At 46.2% G+C, this 22,269-nt stretch overlaps 1 protein-coding gene across 3 annotated transcripts in view; it reads right to left on the bottom strand.

The window, feature by feature from the left end:
- Positions 1-975: 975 nt before the first annotated feature.
- The window catches only part of GALNT13 (polypeptide N-acetylgalactosaminyltransferase 13), a gene marked incomplete at both ends in the record, with an annotated part of 38,794 nt that continues 17,500 nt past the window's right edge, over positions 976-22,269 (bottom strand). Inside the window, 7 exons of one of the 3 annotated variants that reach the window (XM_082285409.1) lie at positions 4,876-5,061; positions 6,604-6,633; positions 10,253-10,387; positions 11,375-11,473; positions 14,133-14,272; positions 16,996-17,176; positions 22,068-22,185. In XM_082285409.1, the coding sequence (XP_082141535.1) occupies positions 4,876-5,061; positions 6,604-6,633; positions 10,253-10,387; positions 11,375-11,473; positions 14,133-14,272; positions 16,996-17,176; positions 22,068-22,185 (889 nt within the window). Of the gene's footprint in view, positions 1,117-4,875; positions 5,062-6,603; positions 6,634-10,252; positions 10,388-11,374; positions 11,474-14,132; positions 14,273-16,995; positions 17,177-22,067; positions 22,186-22,269 lie in introns of those variants that run through there. The other 2 variants (XM_082285411.1, XM_082285410.1) reach the window with 2 other exon arrangements.

Here is a 22,269-nt window from a genome sequence, read left to right as displayed (position 1 = left end):
CCAGAGAGGGACACAGCTGCATTGGGGTGGCCCCCAAAGGAATGTCCCCCGCACATTTCGGGAATGTCCCCGCATGGACAGGCCCTGTCCCCACATCCCGGCTGGGAGCAGCTCCCGAGTGCCAGCGGCGCTTTGGGAACAGCCACGCCCACAGAAGGATCGAGCCCCAAAATTCCCAAAGGCAGAGAGGAGCCTCTGTGGTTCCTACGGGAGCGGGAACAGCTGGAGGCAGAGCTGGGAGGGGATGCAGGGACTGAGCTCTGCCTGCGGGATGCAGGGATTCATGGATGCGTTGGGGATGGAGGGATGGAGGCTCTCCAGGCTCTGGGGCCTCAGAGGGGCAGTCTGGGTCCTTCCAGCTGTTCCCTGAGCCCCAGCTCCGGCCCCAGTTCCATTCCCATGGAGAGGACAATTCCAGTCCCATGCAAGGAGGGGACAGTTCCCTCCGTGCCACTGCGAGGTCCCGTGCGTGCCGTTCCTTCCCCTCGGCATTCCCGTGTCTCCTGTTGGGATTCCTGGTGAAGTGCAGTCTTGGCCTGGTTTTCCCAGCACCAGATCCCATTTTTTCCCAGCACAACCCAGGAAGCTTTGGTGCTGCCAAATCCCGCTGGGCACGAGAGAACACCCAAGGTCCTCCAGGATATTCTCCAGGATCTCCTCCAGCTTTTCCAGGAGAGCCCAGCACATCCCACCAGCTCTAGCCACGCCTCCCAGCATGGCTCCCAGTGCCAAACTGGTGCCACAAAGCCTTTTATACTGGGCCACCTCTCCGTGGTGGACAGCACCACCTCCATATCCCAACTCCTCCAGCGGATGGTGCCTGTGGAATCTCTGGAGCACGCTGGAGTCGCTACCAGCAGGCCTTGGATCACTGGAGGCTCCGAGGGGCCCAGGGGCGCCTGTGGCACCGGGAAGCCCCCGTGACGTGGCTGGGGTGGGGATTGGGCTCTCTCCAGCACGGCGGGAGCGGCGGGCTCAGGCGGCCAGGGTCATGTTGCGCAGCAGCCACTGCTGGGCGCGGCCGGGCCCGCACTCCCGCATGGTGGGCACCAGCCGGTCCTCCTCCGACGGCTCCGCCAGGCACTGGTTGCTGTTCAGGTGCCTCAGGGTGAGCTTCTGCAAGGGGCGACAGAGAATTCCCGTGAATCCCAACATCCCGTCGGGAAGCTCCTTCAGGCCCGGCCCGGGCGCGGCATGGGAACCTCCTGGAGCACGCAGGGCCTGCCAGCCTCGTCCCACATGGAGCCACCCAGCTCTGCTGGACCAACACATCCCCCAGCAACGGGAAGGCAATTCCAAGGAAATCCTATTGCCAAGGCACAGCTGCTGGATGGAGGAGTTTGGCCTCCGTGGCCACATGGAATGTTTGTGAGCAGAACTGGTGCTGATGGAAATGTATCTGCTCACAACTCCATGGAAACGCTCCTGTTCCCAGGGCATTTTTCCTTCTTGGGACACCCCTTCTGTTGCCACCACATTTCTGAGGGATGGGGAAGGAATAAAACACCAACTGGTGCACTGGGAGAACAAATTCCCGGAGCAATCCTGGGAAGTTGAGCAGGAAATTCTGCACTTCAGTAACAGGGCAGGTACAGCCCAGCTGAGCCGGGGCTGCTCCCTCCCTCCCTCCCTGGGCACCCTGTGCCAGCCCCTGCCCACCCTCCCAGCCAGCAATTCCCAATTCCCAGTATCCCACCCATCCCTGCCCTCTGGCACTGGGAAGCCATTCCCTGTGTCCTGTCCCTCCAGGCCTTGGCCCCAGTCCCTCTCCAGCTCTCCTGGAGCCCCTTCAGGCCCTGCCAGGGGCTCGGAGCTCTCCCTGTGCCCTTCCCTTCTCCAGGGGAACATTCCCAGCTCTCCCAGTACCCCTGGGAATGGGGAATTTCAGGATTGAACTCCTGCCTGCAGAGCATCCACTGGAGCAGAGCCCGATTTTATGGCAAGGGAACAAAGCAGGACGGGCAGGAAAATCCTGGAGGCTCCCAGACAGGGGAGAAAGGGGGGATTGATCCCAAAATTCATCCCAAACAGCCCGGGCTGAGGGCAAACCTTGGGATTGCCTATGGGATAGGGGGGCTGGGATGGTGGGAGCTGCTTGAGGGCTTGGGCTCACCCAGGAGGATAAATACTGATATAACAAAATAAAATATAAAATGTGTAAAAAATAGAAAAGACTAAAAAATACGAGAAAATAGAAAATAATAGAAAATAATAAAAAAGATTATATATAATATAAAAATATAAGTTATAAATACTACAATATAGATCAATATAAAATATTAATATTCATATATTGTATAAAATCACATGGATTAATATAAAATATAAGACAACAAAAAGATGTAAAATAATATAATCTAGATGAACGTAAAAATATAACAAAGAATAATACGTAAGAATAATATAAAATATAAATTCGTATAAAATAATATAATCTAGATGAATATCAAATATAACATAAAGAATAATATGTAAGAATAATATAAAATATAAATTAGTATAAAATAATATAATCTAGAATCATATCAAATATCAGATAATAGAAAAATAATGCAGCAGAAAATAATATAAAATATAAATTAATGTAAAACAATATAAATTAGAATAATATGAAATATGAGATCATAGAAAAATAACATTAAAATAATGTAGGAGGAAAAAATAGAAATATAAATAGAATATAGAATAATATGAAATATGAGAGAATATAAAAATAATATTAAAATATAAAATATAAATTAATATAAAATAATATAGAACAATACAAAACATGAGATCATATAAAAATAATATAAGAATAATATAAATAATATAAAATATAAATGAATATAAAATAATATAGAATATTATGAAATATCAGCTAATATAAAAATAATATAAGAAGAATGTAAATAATATAAAATATAAATTAATCTAAAATAATTTAAAATATTATGAAATATCAGCTAATATAAAAATAATATAAGAATAAGGTAAATAATATAAAATATAAATGAATAGAAAATAATATCGAATATTATGAAATATCAGCTAATATAAAAATAATATAAGAATAAGGTAAATAATATAAAATATAAATTAATCTAAAATAATTTAAAATATTATGAAATATCAGCTAATATAAAAATTATGTAGCAGAAAATAATATAAAATATAAACGAGTATCAAATAATATGATATTATAACTGGAGGAGAATCAGGAATCATTTTACCAAGTGTCTGATGCTCCCAGGGCTCACAAACACCATTTATGTTCATTATTTGTAACATTTCTATATAATATCATATTTATGGACTAATATGGCTTTATAGTCCTAGATGGCATAATAAACCCAGAGTGGTGTTCAGCAGTGCCAACTGATATCGATTAAAGTTCATGTATTGGTATCAGTTTTATTTTTATCTAGAAATAAAAATACGTCAAATGAACATCTATCCAGATCAAATCTTAAAAATATATGAAAAAAGACTTTTTTTCGGGCGTTCCAACTGAACTGCTGGGAAATTCCTACAAGGAATTTGGTTTTACTCCTTGGGCTCCTCCACGGAGTGTAATAAATTCTCTCTGAATTCCATGAAAAATTTGATGAAAATTCTGGGAACAATTATATAAAAATTCTATGAAAACGTGTACCAAATTCTACGAAAATCTCTGAAAAACCCCATGAAATTTCTATGAAAATCCCATGAAATGCCTATGAATATCCCACAGAAATCCCATGAAATTTCTATGAAAATCCCATGAAATTTCTATGAATATCCCACAAAAATCCCATGAAATTTCTATGAAAATCCCATGAAATTTCTATGAATATCCCACAAAAATCCCATGAAATTTCTATGAAAATCCCACGAAAATCCCACAAAAATCCAACGAAAGTCCCATGGAGAATTCCATGGAGAATTCCAGGAAAAGCCGAACCTTTTTGAGAAAATCTTTTGCAACTGGAATGATTTTTATGTGTCGGAATAAGAACCAAACCTTCACCTCCTGCAGGCTGGAACAATCCCGGTGACAGCAGGAGATCAAGGGAGCTTAATTCATCTAAAATGAATTAAAGCTAATAATAATTAACACTAATAATTGCTAGTAACTAATAATCACTAAGACAAACTAAGAACCAACACTGAACATCTGTTCTATCCTAAAGCTACAAAATCCTCTTCTGTCTTGTTTTATAGGAGAATTCCATACGAAAAAATTCTATTAAATGATACGAAAAGGGTGTGGAAAAATTCCATCCAATTCTACGAAAATGGCATGGAAAGTTCTAAGGAAAGCCTGAGGAAATGATATTTTAAAATGGTATTAAACGACATGAAAATGATACGAAAAATTCTATCAAATTCTATGAAAACTCCATGAAAAAGTCTAGGAAGAACCACTCAATTTGATGAAAATCCTATTAAAATTCGATGAAAAAATCCATTAAATTCTATGAAAATTCTATGAAAAAAAACTGTAAGAAAATTCTATGAAAAAAAACTGTAAGAAAATTCTATGAAAAACTGTAAGAAAATTCTATGAAAAACTGTAAGAAAATTCTATGAAAGTTCTGGGAAAACTCTCCGAAAGAATTTAAGAAAATCCTATGAAAATTCCACCAAAAAAAATCCATACAATTCAATGAGAAATCCAATGAAAAAAAATCCATGAAAATTCCATGAAAGAATTCCACGGAAATCTACCAATTACAGAAAAATGAACATTTTTTAGACCCTCCAAAAGACACAAGAAGTTAAAAACCACTTTCACCTCCAAATAAAACAAGCCAGAAATCCCGCCGAGCTCCTCCAGCAGAGACCAGCGTGGGAAGATTCCCTGGGAATTCCTTACCCCACTACATCCCAGATTTCCTTCCAATCCCAACGTCCCTAAAGGAAATAGTCAGTGGGGCTGTAGTAAATCTTCCTAAAGACTTCCAGGCGGGAATAATTCCTGAGGATCCAGGTCTGCAGGGGGCTGCCATCGCAGGCCTCCACCGTGGGGCCCTGGGAGCCGTCCTCGATCCTGCCCAGCGTCAGGCACGACTGCGTGATGATGTGCAGGAATGTGCGCCTCTGGAAAACCGGGAATGCTCAGCAGGAAGAGCAGGGAAAACACACAGGGATAGACTGGGAGTTACTAATGGACAACGGGCTGGGAATGCTGCAGGGCCAAAGTAACTGATGGGGAATGGGCTGGGAATGCTCCAGAGACAAAGTTACTGATGGGGAATGGGTTGGGAATGCTCCAGAGACAAAGTTACTGATGGGGAATGGGCTGGGAATGCTCCAAAGTTACTGATGGGGAATGGGCTGGGAATGCTCCAGGGCCAAAGTTACGGATGGAGAATGGGCTGGGAATGCTCCAGAGACAAACATGAATATCCAGAGGGAAATTCATGGATTTAGCTCCACCCAAAATCTCCGCCCTGCTCTTGAGACCATTCCCACGATCCAGAGCGGGTTGTGGCTCCCAATCCCACCTCTCCAGCCCCTTGGATTGCTGCAATTCCCCACGACAAAGATCCAGGCACAGATGGGGTTTTTCCTGCACAAGCCACCCTGAATCCCATTTGGGAATGACCCAATTAAAAATAGAATTAATTAAACATTTCTGACTTCTTTTCCCAACAGCAATTCCAGCTTTTCCCTCCTGGTGCCAACTCCAGGTGGGGTGAGATGAAGGGAAGCTTCCCCTTCCCTAAACTCTTCCCACTGTCACCCCATCACTGTGGCACCAGGGCTGGAGCAGCTGGAATGCTCTTCCCACATCCCAGCCCTCACCCTCTCTTTTTCCATGTTTTTGGCTTGGGAATGGAAAAAGTGACATGAGGATAAAGGAGCCACTAAAAATACCAAGGCCAAGTGTCCCTAAAATGTCACTTGGAGTCACTGCCAGGGACATCAGGGCTGGATCACTCGGGATCAGCGCTCCCTGTTCCCATCTGTCTGTGAATCTTTCCAGGGAAAGCAGAGGTCCTTGAATAAAGGACTCGGAATTCTCTCCTGGGTGTTTACAGGATATGAAATATCCAAAGGTAGCTGATTCCTCACATGAGGATAAACGTGATGGTGGGAATCCAAGCAGGCTTTTCCTGGTACATGGATTCATGGAATGGTTTGGGATGGAAGGACATTAAATCCCATCCCAATCCATGGGCAGGGACACCTCCCACTGTCCCAGGCTGCTCCAAGCCCCAATGTCCAGCCTGGCCTTGGGCACTGCCAGGGACCCAGGGGCAGCCATGGAATAACCTGTGCCAGCCCCTGCCCACCCTCCCAGCCAGCAATTCCCAATTCCCAATCTCCCATCCATCCCTGCCCTCTGGCACTGGGAAGCCATTCCCTGTGTCCTGTCCCTCCAGGCCTTGTCCCCAGTCCCTCTCCAGCTCTCCTGGAGCCCCTTTAGGCCCTGCAAGGGGCTCGGAGCTCTCCCTGTGTCCTTCCCTTCTCCAGGGGAACATTCCCAGCTCTCCCAGCCTGGCTCAGGGAGCAGGAAGCTCTGGAATGCTGGAGCAGCAGCTGTGGAGAAGCACGGAGTTAGGGCACTGCTACAGGCACTGCTGGAGGAGCTGCTCCAGGGGTTGGGATGCGGCACAGGGATGGCACCAGACTTACCTCGAAGCTATATTCCCATTTCCCAAAATACTGAGGGAAGGGAAGACAAAAGGAAAGTGGAGTCAGAGACCCAAGATCCATCTTTTGTGCAGCCCCTCAGCTCTCCCTGGATGGAAATTCCACAGCTTTGCACGGACACCGCGATTAGGGGCAAACAGTGGCAATTATACAGGAAAAACCTATGGAATTCTGAGTGGGAAGGGATCCATAGGGATCACTGATCCAACCCCCAACCCTGCCAGGATATCCCAACAATCCCATCCTGTCCCTGAGAGCGTTGTCCAAACATTCCTGGAACTCTGGCAGCCTTGGAATAAACCCTGAGGGATCCATCAGGAGTAAACCCTGAGGGATCTGCCAGGAGTAAACCCTGAGGGATCCATCAGAAATAAACCCTGAGGGATCTGCCAGGAGTAAACCCTGAGGGATCTGCCAGGAGTAAACCCTGAGGGATCTGCCAGGAGTAAATCCTGAGGGATCCATCAGAAATAAACCCTGAGGGATCTGCCAGGAGTAAATCCTTAGGGATCTGCCAGGAGTAAACCCTGAGGGATCTGCCAGGAGCAAACCCTGAGGGATCTGCAGGGAACAAACCCTGACATCACCATCCATCCACAAGGAATTCAACTCCTTCCTATCACCTGTGACACATTTCCAGCCTTATTTTTTCCCTGGATTCCTTCCTGCTGTGTCACGTGCCAAGATTTCATCCCTCTCCACATCCAGAGGTTTCCCTGGATGCCACAACGGGAATCACCCTGCCTGTGGGAGCCTGGAATTTTATGCAATATTGAAATAACACAAATTAAACTCAATTATGAGATTATAAAAAATTAATAATGGCAGGAAATCATAGAAAATTCCCTGAAAGTCCCTTTGGGAAATCCCTTTTTAGGATTATTCCATGTCCAGCTTTTGTTGTCCAGTGCCAAGTCAGAATTCCTAAAAACCACCCCAAATCCCTCTGTGCAATTCCTGAATAAGCAAGGAAAGGAAAAATCAGTGTAATCCCACTGAAAAACCAAATTATTCCAAACAAGGGATCCAGGCAATATCCCAGAACTGTTTCTCTGGGGAAAAAAAAAATTGGAATATCACAACTGTTTGTGTCCTTGGGAAATCAGTCCTGGGTATTAGGAATGCTTGGAGGTTAATAATACACCAATAAATATATAATTAATGGAAATAAAGCAATTCAAGGGAAAATGGGCAATATCTGAATATTCCAAGGAAAATTGATAATAAAAGGATTTGGTCAAGAAATCCAGGCATAGGGAATGCAATGGGATGTTTTTCAGGAGAACAAGTGGCCAACCCTTGGAGATGCCATGAAAACCCGGAGTATTCCTGTTCTAGGAGCTCCATCTCATGGCCGAGCCGGGATTTACACAATTCCTGGGAAATCCTGCTCACTTCAAGGGAAAACCCGGCCCATCCCCTGTGTGTGTGTTATTGGAACAATTCCAGCTTTCCAGGCAGGAAGGTGACACCAATTCCTGTGAAATGTTGGAAATACCTTTAAAAATCCAACGGCAAATCCATCAGTGTTTTCCCACCTTTGCAGCCATGGAAAAATCCAACAGAATTCATTTTTCACATGGATATTTTTCCATTTATCCCTTGAGGAATTGCTGAGCCCAGCGTGGAATATCCCAGTTCTAGGGTGGGAAGATCTGGTGTTTTCAGGTGCTGCACCTTGAGCCAGTGGCAGAGGGCAGATCCCACCATCCTGCTGCATCAGGAATGTTGGATCCAGCGGGATCCACCAGGAATTCTCCAAACAAAACCACCCTGGATCCCTGGAGCCCAGCCTGCATCTGCTGGGGACAACTGGGAGCAAGGGAATGTTGGGTTTGGAGATGGATCAGGAACCTGGGACACCAAATCCATGTCCTGGACCTCTGGATGTTCCTTAATATCCATCAAAACCAATAAAACACGGATTAAAAATCAATTTTCATCCTCATTTCCTCAGGAATGAAGAGAAGGAAGGTGCAAGATCTGAAATCCCAGGGATTTCCTGCTGGAATGAACATTCCCAAAACCACCCAAACTTTGCAAAGTGTGCAGGGAGAAAAAGAATCTCCTTGTTAAAGAGAAAAGGGGTTCAAATGAAAATGATGGAATTGTTTCTGTTGGAAAAGCCCTCCAAGATCCCAAAGTCCAACCATTCCCAGCACTGCCATTATCCCGTGTCCACATGGCTCCTAAATCCCTCTGGGAATGAGGAGCTGCCAGGGCTGGACAAGTCTTTCCATGAATTTTTAATTTTCATCTCCTGTCTCCCTTAAAAAGAAGGATTTTTGGCCATAAAATCCTGAGATTCCACACTTCCTTTATATTAATTTGGGAATTTCATCCCATTTCTTCAACACGAACTCCCTTTAAATCCTGGGAAAAGGCACTTCCTGCCTCATGGAGGTGCCAAACTGAGGAGGAGACTGGGATCCAGAAAGGGATCAACCACCATTTAATACAACTGGAATAAATAAACTGGGAAAACGTCACTGAAAATGAAAGGAATTTGGGGTTTTCCTTCATTTCTGTAAAAACTGCCCACGATTCTTCCATTCCCAAACAAGGCCCAGCGGCAGCTCCTGGGAACGAGGCTTTTTAAACCAGAACAGACTTTTTCATCCCACTAAAATGAGAATGTATGGAGTTGTTACATGGAAAATAAAGCCCCAGCCTGGAAGCTGGCGTTCAGTGGAGTCATTTTCCCTCAGGAACAGCCCGCTCCACAGGGACATCCCCGTCACTCCAGGAAAAACCAGGAACGGCCTCAGGCTGTGCCAGGGAGGCTCAGGTGGGACATCCCACAGGACAAAGGGGGAACACCCCGGAATTAGCGGGGCCTTCCCCCCAAATTCCCTCGGATGCTCCCAAGGCTGCTCCTTCCCGCTGCTCCCAGCACGGACACAGAGGGAGGAGTGGCCTAGAACAGTTCTCCATGAGCTGATGGATTTTTTCCTTGGCAATCAGCAGTGCCATGGATTCCCAGAGTCCTCCCACCGGGATGGGAGGAGGGGGCGGTGCCCCACAGCAAGGAAAGGCTGACTGGATGCAAAGCCCCTCGGGAAATCCAGGTGGGAATTTCCAGTTCAGAATCACATGGAGATGCTGAATGTTCCTGGGATGCAGAACAGAAAATTCCACAGGGAATCATCAAATCAGCTCAGGAGCAAATCCACACCAAAGGCAGATGTGGACGAGAGGGAACGGCCGCAGGCAGGGCCAGGGGAGGGGCAGGGTGGACATCAGCAGGAATTTCCCCATAGAAAGGGTGGTCAACGATCAGAACTGCCCAGGGAATGGTGGAGTCCCCACCCCTGGAGTGTCCCAGGAATTCCTGCACGTGGCTGGTTTGGGACAAGGTGGGGATGGGGCACAGCTTGGACTTGATGACCTTGGAGGCCTTTTCCACGCTCAGGCTGCACATGAGGAGGAATTTCCCCACGGAAAGAGTTCTTAAACATTGGAATGGCTGCCCAGGGAATGGTGCAGTGCCCATCCCTGGAGGTGGCACTCAGTGCTCTGGGCTGGGGACAAGGTGGGCATCGGGCACAGCCGGGACTCCATGGGCTGGGAGGGCTTTTCCAGCCTCAGGGATCCTGGGATTGTCCCAAAACCACAGCCAGCCCCGGGATACCTCGGCATCGTACTCCCAGAGCTGGTTGCCCCTCAGGTGGTGGCACTTGAGCATGAGCACGGGGCCGTTGAGCCGCGACACGTCCAGGCACAGGTCGTCCGTGCGGATCTCCTTGTCCGCCGTGTAGGAGAACACCTGGAACACAAAGCGGGGCTGGAAAGGGCTGCAGGCTCCAAAGCCAGCCCTGGGAGCGACCCCGGGCTGTCTCAGGAGCTGAAGGAGCTTTTCCTTGGAGAAATCCATTGGAATTCAGGAGAAGGGGAAGGTTTTCCAACCCAAAAGCAGCGAAATGAGGCCAAGTGAGGATGGAGGAAGGGACAGGAGGAATGGCAGGAGTTGGGATGAACCCCCAGGATAAATCAGGACTGGGAACATGGAGCATCCCAGCCTTTCCCCAGGAGCTGGTGGCTGGAATCCCGGAGCCACCAGGGAATGGTGGCCGTGCCAGGCTGGCACTGCCCCCCGGAAAATGATAAATATAATTCATCGAAACTTCCAATGAATTAAAATAGAATTCATTTCATTAATTTAAAAGCCCCTTAATTATAATTTACACCCCAAACCCCATGTGAAGCAGCCCTGCTAATCTGAATACCCACTGGGATATGCAAATTTTATTCTAATTAACCCAGAGTCATTGGGCACAAGACCAAGAATTCCATCCACTTTCCCACTCCCACTACTGGAATTCCAATAAAGAACTGAACTTCCATGAATATCCTGGATATTTCTCTTCCCTGCACACACTCGGAACAGATGGATCCAGCCACATTCATGGAGATTCCTGCCCCTTTCATTTGCATGAAAATAAATTCAAATTCATGATCAAATTCCCTAATGCTCGTGTCTGGAATGTTGAATTGATTATTAAATGACAGCAGGATTATATTCAATATATTCCCTGGGATACTTCCTATGGATATGCACCAACATTCCCAAAACATTTGGAGCTGAAATGGAAGAAAATGGCTGAGTACTCTTAAAATCCTGAATATTCGGAACTCTCATTGATTATTTTTCCATTATTTTCACACAAAATCTAAACCAGAATTGAGATGGATATTTTAAATATTCTGAAGGAATTCTTGGCCAAAAAAGCCACTTTTCCCTGGTTTTGTTTACCTGGTTCCCTCCCATGCCGTGGCAGTTGAAAAATCCCACTTTTTCGTTCTCCTTGCGGCCCATGTTGTCCAAGCACTGGTTGGTTTCAACGTTCCTGATCTGGAGAAGGAAAAGAGGTGAAATGTTCCCTGAACAACTTCCTGGAGCTGTCCCATTTGTGCAGAAAATTGCACTTTGTAAACAGATCACGTTCCCAAAGAGCCATGGAATGGTTTGCGTTGGAAGTGACCTCGAAGCTCATCCATGGCCAGGGACACCTCACACTGTCCCAGCTCCATTCCATGTCAAGCCACGAGGGAATTCAGGATGATTATCCCAAATCTCCATTCTTTTTTTACCTGTTTATCCTAGAAAAGAACAAAATCCTCACTTGGGAAATGCACTTGGAGGCCTGGTGCTGATCCCGTTTGATTTACATCATTTTCCCTTGGATTTGGGCCGAGGAGGAGCCTGGCCAAGCCCATCCAGGGCAGGACACAGATCATTTGTGACCTAATGCTGCTGCTCCAGCTTGGATGGACCAAATCCTGCCCAAATCTCTGCTGAAAGGCAGGAAAATGTCCAAAAAATGCTCTTCCAATTAAAAACTCCCCCATTTCTCTGCTTTAAGGCTAAAATTCCCTCTTCCTGCTCCACTGGAACAGCCAAGCAGGGGTTGCACTCCCAGCTCCTGCCTGAGCTGCTGTTTCCATGGAAACTGAGGCCCCACTGCACAAATCAGGTGTTTTAATCACTATTTTCTGCCTTTCTCTTCCCATTTTCCAGCCTGCCAACGTGGCACAATCCCACTTTATTTGACATTCCTTAGACAAGTCCTTTCCTCGCTGGAAAGCCACACTTCCCTTTGTTTTGGCAGGATTAAACCGGGAATCCTCCAGTGCCTTTTATCCCTGCCTACAATGGCAAATTTCAATGGGAAATCGCTTCCCTGGCTGTCAAAAAAAGCCATTTGTTCCTTGGAGTGTTATTCCATCATCCAATCCTTTGATTGTTATCCCATCACATTTAAATCAACCCATTCCCGAGCTTTTAAAAGGCAGAGTAGGAACAACCCAATGGAATATTTTTAACTGTGAATTTGTTGGATTTGAAAGAAATTCCAGCTCCTGGCGGTCCCAGAACCTTGGGATTAGCAGGAATGTCCATGATCCTCAGCTCCAGGCTGGAAAACACTCGGTGAACAAACATTTCTTTACCAAAACAATTCCCAAAAAAGCCGTTTTCAGTCTCTTTCTAAGCAATAAATGATGATGGAAGGTTCCCCTCAACAGCTGCATATTCCTCGTGTCAAAATATTAATGCCAAACTTCACTCTTCCAGTCTCCTGCTCCTTTGGGAGATCAGTGTGGCTGGTGAGCATTTGGAACAGACACTCCATTCAAAGGGAGATGTTTAAGGAGAGGGAACACGTTTGGAACAGCAACTTCCCCTCGAAAAGGGCGTAAAGCAACACAGAAAAACAGAGAAATAAGAACTAAAGAGAACAAAGAGACAAGGAGGGAACTCCAGCACCTGAGTCCTGGCTCCAAAGCCACCTCATCCCCTTGGGAATGGCCCCATTGGCCCCGGACACCTCCTGCTTTCCTGCACTTACTGGTTTCCTGTACTACTGGCTTGTTGCACTTACTGGTTTCCAGTTCCTACTGGTTTTCATTACTTATTGGTTTCCAGTTCCTACTGGTTTTCATTACTTACTGGTTTCCAGTTCCTACTGGTTTCCTATACTACTCATTTTTCCTTTACTCACTGGTTTCCTGCATTACTGATTTCCTTTACTTACTGGTTTCCAGTACTACTGGTTTATTCTATTTATTGGCTTCCAGTACTACTGGTTTTTCCTTTACTCACTGTTTTCCTCTACTACTGGTTTCCTTTGTTTACTGGTTTGCTGCACTTACTGGCTTCATTTACTGGTTTGTTGCACTTACTGGTTTGTTGTTACCGATTTCCTCTCTCACTGGTTTTCTTTCCTCACAGGTTTCCAGTTCTTACTGGTTCCTTGTACTACTTCCTTCCTTTACTTACCAGTTTTATGTATTTACTGGTTTTCTGCACTATTGGTTTCCTTTATTTACTGGTTTTCTTTACTTATGGGCTTTCAGTTCTTACTGGTTTCTTGTGCTTGTCAGTTTGTTGTAGTTACTGGTTTGTTGTAGTTACTGGTTTTCCTGGTTTCCTGGACTTACTGGTTTGCTGCACTTACTGGTTTCCTGTAATTACTGGTGTTCTTTACTTACTGGTTTCCAGTTCCTACTGGTTTCCAGTTCCTACTGGTTTCCTGTACTACTGGTTTGTTGTAGTTACTGGTTGCCTGCACTACTGGTTTCCAGTTCTTACTGGTTTTCTTTACTTGCTGGTTTGCTGTAGTTACTGGTTACCTGTAAGATCGATTTCCTTTGCTTACTGGTTTCCAGTTCTTACTGGTTTCCAGTTCTTACTGGTTTCCTTTATTTATTGCTTTTCCTGGTTTCCTAGACTTCACTGGTTTGCTGGAGTAACTGGTTTCCTGGACTTACTGGTGTTCTTTACTTACTGGTTTCCAGTTCTTTCTTTACTTACTAGTTTGTGGTACTACTGGTTTCCTGCACAGACTCATTTCCTTCACTTCCTGGTTTCCTCTTCTCCTGCTTTCCTTCACTTCTTTGTCTCCTTTCTTTACTGGTTTCCTTTCTTTACTGGTTTCCTTTCTTTACTGGTTTCCTGCTCTCCTGGATTGCTGCCCTTCCCGGTTTATTCCACCCCAGGGCAGGGCCCGTACCTCTCCCAGGGAGTAGTAGCGCCGCGGGATCTGCGAGTCGGGGTAGACATTCTCCAGGTACCAGGAGAAGGGTTTGCAGTGGAGGCTCTCCCGGAGGGCCTTCCTGGCAGAAACATCTCCATAATCCACCTTCACCACCCCTGGAACGGGACAGAAGAGCCCATCAGCAGCCAGGGAAAATCCCAGAGCCGCCTCCAGCTCCCCTTGATCCAGATCCATGTGCTGGGATTGGGAGCTCAGGATGTGAGGGATGAGCAGCTGCCTCTCCGTGGAGCTGTGCACGGGATAATTCATTAATTAGTTAATTAATGGAGCCAAGTGAAATGCTTGGCAAATGAGCTTTTTCCTTTCCAGGCCGTTTATCGATCCGGAAAGGCAGGACCGTGGAATTCCTTGATTTCTTCATATTCCAAACTAATAAAGGAAAACTCCAATTCCTTGGTAATGCAGAGCTACACTAATCCCAAAAGGGGAGTTTTCCTCGCTGCTTTGGGATCTTTTCCCTGGTTTTTTTAAATCCAGGTTGGATTTCTTACAAACTCTGGCTCCTGACTCATCTCAGCCCAAATAAAGGTGTTCTTGTTATCCACACAAAACCACGAGAAGGCACCCATTAAAAATATGCTCAAGATCCCAAAAAATAGAGCTGGGCTCTCTTCCAGCAGAATTCTACTTTCACAGGGATCGGGATTGCTCCTGACTTTTAATTTGGGATACAATCACGAGGTGTGCCCCCAGTTATGCTGAGAGTTCTGTCTCACACTGGGAGCTCCTCTCTCTCCTGGGATCCTGGCTCAGGAATGGGATGAATCGGCTCCCAGAGGAGCTGGGGGATGAGGCTGTGCCCATGGATAGCAGAGCCCTCATTACCAACAGGCAAATTCCTTTGTTCTCCCGGAGAATTATCCAGAGATCTCCATTTTCCTCATTAATAGGAAGGGAAAAGGATCAAAAAGCAAATTAAAAATACTTAGGAGTATTTCTGATATTTAAGAATGCCCTACTTAAAAAAAAAAAAAAATCAATTATTTCCTACTTTTTAATGGAGAATTTCCATTAAAATGTTCCTTTTATTTCCCTTCCTCCCCCTCCCACCCCCCCATTTGCTTCTTAATGCTGGGGAACAACCTCATTATAATTTATCAATTAATTACTACAGATATTAATGAATAACTTGAGAACAGATCAGGGAATACAGAGAGCACCTATTCCCAAATTCTTCCACATGACTGAAATTTGGGATTACACAAACCTTGTCACTGGCAGTGACCTAATTCCACCCTTTCCCTGCAATCCCATTTTCTCCAAGGGTTCTCTGTTGGAATTTTGTATCAAATCCTGGGAATGAGTAACTGGGAAGAAGAGAGCGAACACTTAGGAGCACTAAATTCCAGCTGGATTTGGGCTCATTCCAGAAGGGAAAGGCAGTTTTTCCTCATGGAAAAACAAGGAATAACCTCACAATAAATATAAAAAGCTGTTTGGCATTTCATCCTAATTTTTCTGTTTAAAAGGAATAGTTTCCTTAGAAATTGTTGGGACAAAATCCATGAGGGAGAGATCCATAAATATCTTTTTTTTTTCACCATTACCAGGCACTTAAAACGAGCACAGACTTTTTAAAATTTAAATCTCCTGTCTCATTAAGGGATTTCCAGGATTGGGAATATTCTACAAGCACATCCTATGCAGCCACAGAAGAAGTGGGATACCATGAGCAGAATCCCAGAGCTCCAACTTTCCAATTAAATGCTGGTTCCTGATGTCCTGAACCTCTGGAAAAACCAAAGTCCTGGAGTAGCTTGTGGAAAACAGCAGGAATTCAGCTGGAATAGGCTGAGGGATAACACCAGCAAATCGAGCAGGAGTTGAAGCACAAAGCTCACATGGATCTTACTGACTTTCCAGGGAAAATTGAAGCTGACTCTGCTGCCACGGAATTCCAATGGGAAGGAAGTTTGAAGATGGCAAAATGGGAAAATTATCTCACAATGATCAATTCCAAAGGCCATGGCCTCTCTCTGCCCCATGCAGGGAAGGGAATTCCCGGTGGTGCGCTCCAAAGGGTTCCTGCTCTCCAGGCCATGACCCAGAGCACCTCTGCTCTCCCTCCCACTGATGTCCTCCCTGGGAAACCCTGGGGATTTTAGGGATAACCTGGGCCCCTCAGCACAAGGAGGACATTGAGGGGCTGGGGGTGTCCAGGGAAGGGAATGGAGCTGGGAAGGGGCTGGAGAATTCCTGAGGGAGCTGGAAAGGGGCTCAGGCTGGAGCAAAGGAGGATGCAGAAGGAAAAGCTCTGCAGCAGAGCCCTCCCCGGACATCCCTCACTTTCCTTTCCCCTCACGTTTTCTGCCACTTTTTGATTTTCCCCTCATGGCAAAGGAGACCCTGAGGGGCTGGAGGAGTCCAGGGAAGTGACAGAGCTGGGAAGGGGCTGGAGAATTCCTGAGGGAGCTGGAAAGGGGCTCAGGCTGGAGCAAAGGAGCTCAGGGGGGACCTTGTGGCTCTGCACAAGTCCCTGACAGGAGGGGGCAGCCGGGGGGGTCGGGCTCTGCTCGCAGGGAACAGGGACAGGAGGAGAGGGAACGGCCTCAGGGGAGGGGCAGGGTGGGTATTGGGGAAATTCCTTCATGGAAAGGGTGCTCAGGTGGAGTCCCCATCCCTGGAAGGATTTAAAACCCTGTGGATGTGGCACTTGGGGACATGGGGCAGTGCTGCCCTTGGCACTGCTGGGAATGGTTGGACTCGATGATCCTGGAGAACTTTTCCAACCTAAACAACTCCATGACACCTCACATTTCCAGCTCCCTTTCTCCAGGAAGCTTTCCAGACCATGAGACAATCCCAAATCCAGCCTTACCCGGGGAGATGATGTAGAAGAAATCCTTGAACTCATCCATCCAGACCTCGGCCAGCCTCCGGTTGTTCTTGTTGATGACGTGGCCGGTGCCTCCCGGGAACGTGTAGGGAGTGGCCTTCCGGAAAACGTGGCCAACGTGGGAGCAGGTGACGATCTCCAGGGAGCCCCCACACTGCCAGATCTGCAATGGGAACACAGCAAGTGTGGAGAAAACAGCCCCAGACGCTGCAGGGGCTGGCGGCGTGGGAGCTGCGTCCCCGTTCGTCTGCCCACGCCATTTATCTGGGAGTTCAAGGGAATGCGAAGGGAAAACTCAGGGATACAGCTCTGCGTGGCAACAAACGTGCCCAGAGTGGAAGTGCTGGGAAAGGGTCACTTGGATTTGTGTCCTTGGAGCACAAACAAGGCCCCATCCCACCCATCTTTTAATGGATTCATGGAGGCCATGGGTTTTCCAGGATTCCATCATATTTCAAGGAACAGAGCAGAACTTCTACCTGCACACTCATACAGATATCAAAAGTTCATCGATTTCTATATACAATTATCTGTATTTATACATTTATCTTTATTTACATTTGATAGATGCATTTGAATGTAAGTTTTTCCAAGAAGAATGCTGCCCATGGCCACCCTGAGGAAAGCCCCAGCATTGCCGGGATATTGTCACACACAGGGACACAAGGCAGCACATCCCAGACCCTCAGAGGTGCAGAATACCAGGTGTGTTCTCTGCCTCACGTGCAGGTGAGATCCCAAAAATCCCATAATAAATAACAAAGACAATGTGGGGAACTCTTCCCAGATGGAAATTTTCCCTTCCAGTGCTGGAGCCCAAATCCATGCTTGGGACAAGCTCCGTGCCCTCAGTGTGATGCCCAAATACAAAATGTGATGGAATCCTGGAATTCAGAACTTTGGTTTAAATAAGATAACAAATCTTGCTGCTGGATCACTATGGAGTGAGACAGGCAGGGAACCCTGGAATTATTTTGGTTGGAAAAGACCTCCAAGATCACGGAGTCCAGCATCAACCACATCCACCACTGATCCATGTCCTCAATCCATGGCTTTTAAATCCTCTGGGATGGGGACTCCACCAGTGCCCCGGGCTTTAGTCCCCTCTCCTAAGCAGCCAGAAGGATCCAAATGATTTATTTCAATGGTTTATTTCAATGATTTCAATTCTTTTATTTCAATTCTTTTATTTCAATTCTTTTATTTTGATTATTTCTTTCAATTATTTTATTTCAATTCCTTAAGTTATTTATTGCAGTTATTTCATTTTAAAATTTTTATTCTTTTACTGCAATTATTTACTTCATTTTTTAATTTCAATTATTTACTGCAATTATTTTATTTCAATTCTTTTATTTCCAGGCCACTCCTGGTGTTAAATCCCTGAGTTTTTGGGGAGTTTTAAACAGGAGCTCTGGTGGAATCTTGGAATTAGAGCTCCTTGACAGGGACCTGAGTTACCATGGCAACCACGGCAGATTTAGTTAATTAGGGCTCCCTCCTTTTCCAGAATTCCATGAGAATGAGGAGGGATGGGTTCTGTGGGATCAGCAGCAAAAGATCCCAGAGTTTAATTGCTCAGTGACTCTGGGGGAACTTTGGGATGAGGGATGAAGGGAATACCAGAGGGAGCATGGAATAAATTCCAAAATATTTACCAGGGATGTGCTCATGGAGCAACCTGGGAGCATGCAATAAATCCCAAATATACCTCAGGGAATCAATCCCAAATATTCACCAAGGATGTGCTCATGGAGCAACCTGGGAGCATGCAATAAATCCCAAATACACCCCAGGGATGTGTCCATGCAATAAATCCCAAATACACCCCAGGGATGTGTCCATGCAATAAATCCCAAATATACCCCAGGGACGTGTCCATGGAATAACCCCAAATATAGCCCAGGGATGTGTCCATGGAATAAATCCCAAATATACCCCAGGGATGTGTCCATGGAATAAATCCCGAAATATTCCCCATGGATGTGCTCATGGAGCAATCTGGGAATAGCTGGACACGCCAGGAAGGAGGACAGCCAGTTTTAGGTGCCCTCCATCCCAGCTCCCAGCATTCCCTTGCTGTTTTCCCCTTCCAGCTGGCAGGAAATTCCTCCCACACCACTGTTTTAAAATATCCCTTCCTGGACACTTTTCCAGCCCATTTTTGGCTCTCCTTGGAGCAATCCCTGTGCCAGCTGGGATTGGGTGTGGGGGAACCTGCACCCTCCTCTTAGGAAAAGGAATTTTTCAATATTATTTAAAAATCCCAAACAAATCAAACTTCTGGGATACTCCCTGGGAATGTGACTGCTTTCCAAAAGTTCCCATCCTGCCTAAGGATTACGGGATTTCAGGGATTCCCTACACGGACTATGGAATGCATTCATCCCTCACTGGTTTGACTCCAGGGAGTCAGGAAATGGTTTGGAATGGAAGGGGAACTAAATCCCATCCCAATCCATCCCATTCCAGGGCAGGGACACCTCCCACCATCCCAGGCTGCTCCAAGCCCCATCTAACCTGGCCTTGGACACTTCCAGGGATCCAGGGGCAGCCACAGCTGCTCTGGCAATTCCAGCCCAGCCAGCAATTCCCAGTTCCCAATCTCCCATCCATCCCTGCCCTCTGGCACTGGGAAGCCATTCCCTGTGTCCTGTCCCTCCAGGCCTTGGCCCCAGTCCCTCTCCAGCTCTCCTGGAGCCCCTTCAGGCCCTGCCAGGGGCTCGGAGCTCTCCCTGTGTCCTTCCCTTCTCCAGGGGAACATTCCCAGCTCTCCCAGCCTGGCTCCAGAGCCAGGATTCTGACTGGATTCTAAAGGAATTAACCCTTCCTGCTCCGTATCCATTTCCTGTCACAATTCCCACAACAGCCAAAGCAGGTATTCCAGAGATCAGAACAACTCAGTACTGTCACATCCCTGGGGAAATCCCCTTTTCCCTGTCCCTGCTGCACTTCCAGCAGTGCCAGAAATCCCAAATAAACCCCATCCTACCCCCCTCAGAGCTCACATTCCCTTTCCCAGCCCTGCCTGGATTATCCTAAGGAATAGTCTTTTTTTTTTTTTCTGACAGATGGATTATTTTAAATTCCATTTCCAAAGCCATAGTTATTCCTTTTGGAGCATCCAGTTTCCAGGGCGTTTTCCAAGTGGGGAAAAAACCACTTGGAGAATTTAACAGGAAACTAAAAATTTCAGTAATTCCATAAATAAAAATAAAGTTTAGGAATAAATCAGGTTTTCCTTGACTAAAGCAAACCCTTGGAGCTGTAAGAGATTCCCACCAGGAATTATTATTATTTTTCCCTAATCAAAAGACACTCCTAAAAGGAGTCATTAAAGACCCATCAGCAACAAGAAGCAGCCAGAAGAAAAAACCATGGATTTTCCCCAAATAATCCAATTATACCCCATGGATGCTCCTCCTGGAAATGCCTCTGAGAGCAAAACCGCTGGAAATCCTTTCCATTATTCTTTGGGATAGTGCTGGAGCTGGATGCAGGTGAGACAGTCAGACACGATCCAGGGAAAGCAAAGGCACTGGGTAACGTTTTTGAGGATTTGGGAATTATGGGGGCTTGGGGGTATTTTTTGGGATTTATTTTTTGGAGGTTATTTTCATTATTCTGGACCAATCCCACACCTCCTCCCTCCCACTTGGTGATAAAATCCTGGATGCAAGAACAGCTCCAGGAACATCCCTGTGCCTCACTCCAACCCCAGTCATCTCCCACGCCATGACCTGCTCCCGGTGCTTTCCTGACTGGAGATATTCCCGAATCCCGCTGGATAACAGCGGCTTTGGAGCTGCAGGAACCTCCCCCATCCCTTGGCTCTCTCAGCTCCCAACATCCCACAGATTTGTTCCCTCAGCTGGGATTTGAACCCCTTTGCTGTCCCTGATAAAGTGACAGAAAATATCCCTGGATTTTCGGCTGGTTTTCCTTCCAGAGGCTCTAAATCCCAGCAGACAGCAGCAGGTGATTCCCTGGCCTTCCCATGGCAATATCCCGATTTATTTCCGTTCCTGACCCCATTAATTCACTGGTTTAGGGTGGGAAAGGCACATTTTTCATGCTTTAACAGTGCCTGCCACTCTCTGCTCCAGGGATCTCCTCTGAAACATGGAAAACCAGGGAAAAGAATTCCTGCACAGGGGCCTAGGCACATCCAAGGAGGAATTTTAGGGGTTAAACCCAAAAAAAAATATGGGAATCTCCTCATTTGAAGCATCCAGGCTCAGGAAGGGAACAGAACCTCTGATTTTCCTGCAAAGGGAACAATTGAAGTCCAGAGGAACGGCCTGGAAAAGCTTTCAAATTCCCTGGAAGAATCTGTTTCCTAATAACCTTCAGAAGGGTTCCTGGCATGGCAAATGGTCCTGGTTGAATGGAAAAGAGAGGAAAAGGGGGGAAGGGGCATTCCCAGGATGTGCTGTGGGGACCAGGCAGTGATCCCGGGGGTTATTCCCAGAATTAAATCCATAAATTTGGACACATCAGAGGAGTTCAAACATTCCCATTCCCAACATCCTTTCCAGCCATTCCTTAGCAAAGCCTCAATTTCCCACTTTTCCTTTCTATGCCAAGGGCAGTGACTGAATGGATTTCCCTCCAAGGTGGGGCACACACCTATCCCAGCAGGAATATCAGCATTCCATATCCAGCAGGATATGGAATTCCCCTGGCACAGACCCAGAATTCCAGCCAGAACTTGCAAGTCCATGATGTCACCATTCCCAAAACGTCTTTAAAACGTATTTTTAATGTCATTTTTAAACATAAATTTACATCAAATTCCCACTGGGCACCTCGTTTCTTCCATGAAGGAATGACTAAAATATCTGGAATTTTGCAGGGATAAAAACCCCCCAAAATTAAAACATTTCATGCAGCGAAAAAGCCCCAAAACACCCCGACGAGGCTTCCCCAGATTTTAAGAATTCCATTTAACCCATGACCAGCTAAAGCAGGAGCTCCCTGAAGGAATGACAGCACAAACAGGGGGGAATTTTTTTTTTTTTGGGGAAGAGAAAAGGAAGGAAAACAGGAATTACCCTAAAGGACATTTCAAGATTCTCGCCACCCCAGATATCCATTCCTGCATCGTAAGTTCCTATCTCTTCAAAGTAGCTCCTGTCAATAGAAAACAGGCCACCAGCCATAGTTGGGGTCCTGGGTGGGAAACAAACAGGAAAAAAACAAAGGAAAACAGGGGGGAAAAACAGGGAGAAAGGAAAGAAAAAAGAAAAAAGACCT

This window comes from Coloeus monedula (assembly GCF_965178545.1).
Source record: "Coloeus monedula genome assembly, chromosome: 7".
NCBI lineage: Eukaryota > Metazoa > Chordata > Aves > Passeriformes > Corvidae > Coloeus > Coloeus monedula.
This window is presented reverse-complemented; position numbering and strand designations above follow the sequence as displayed.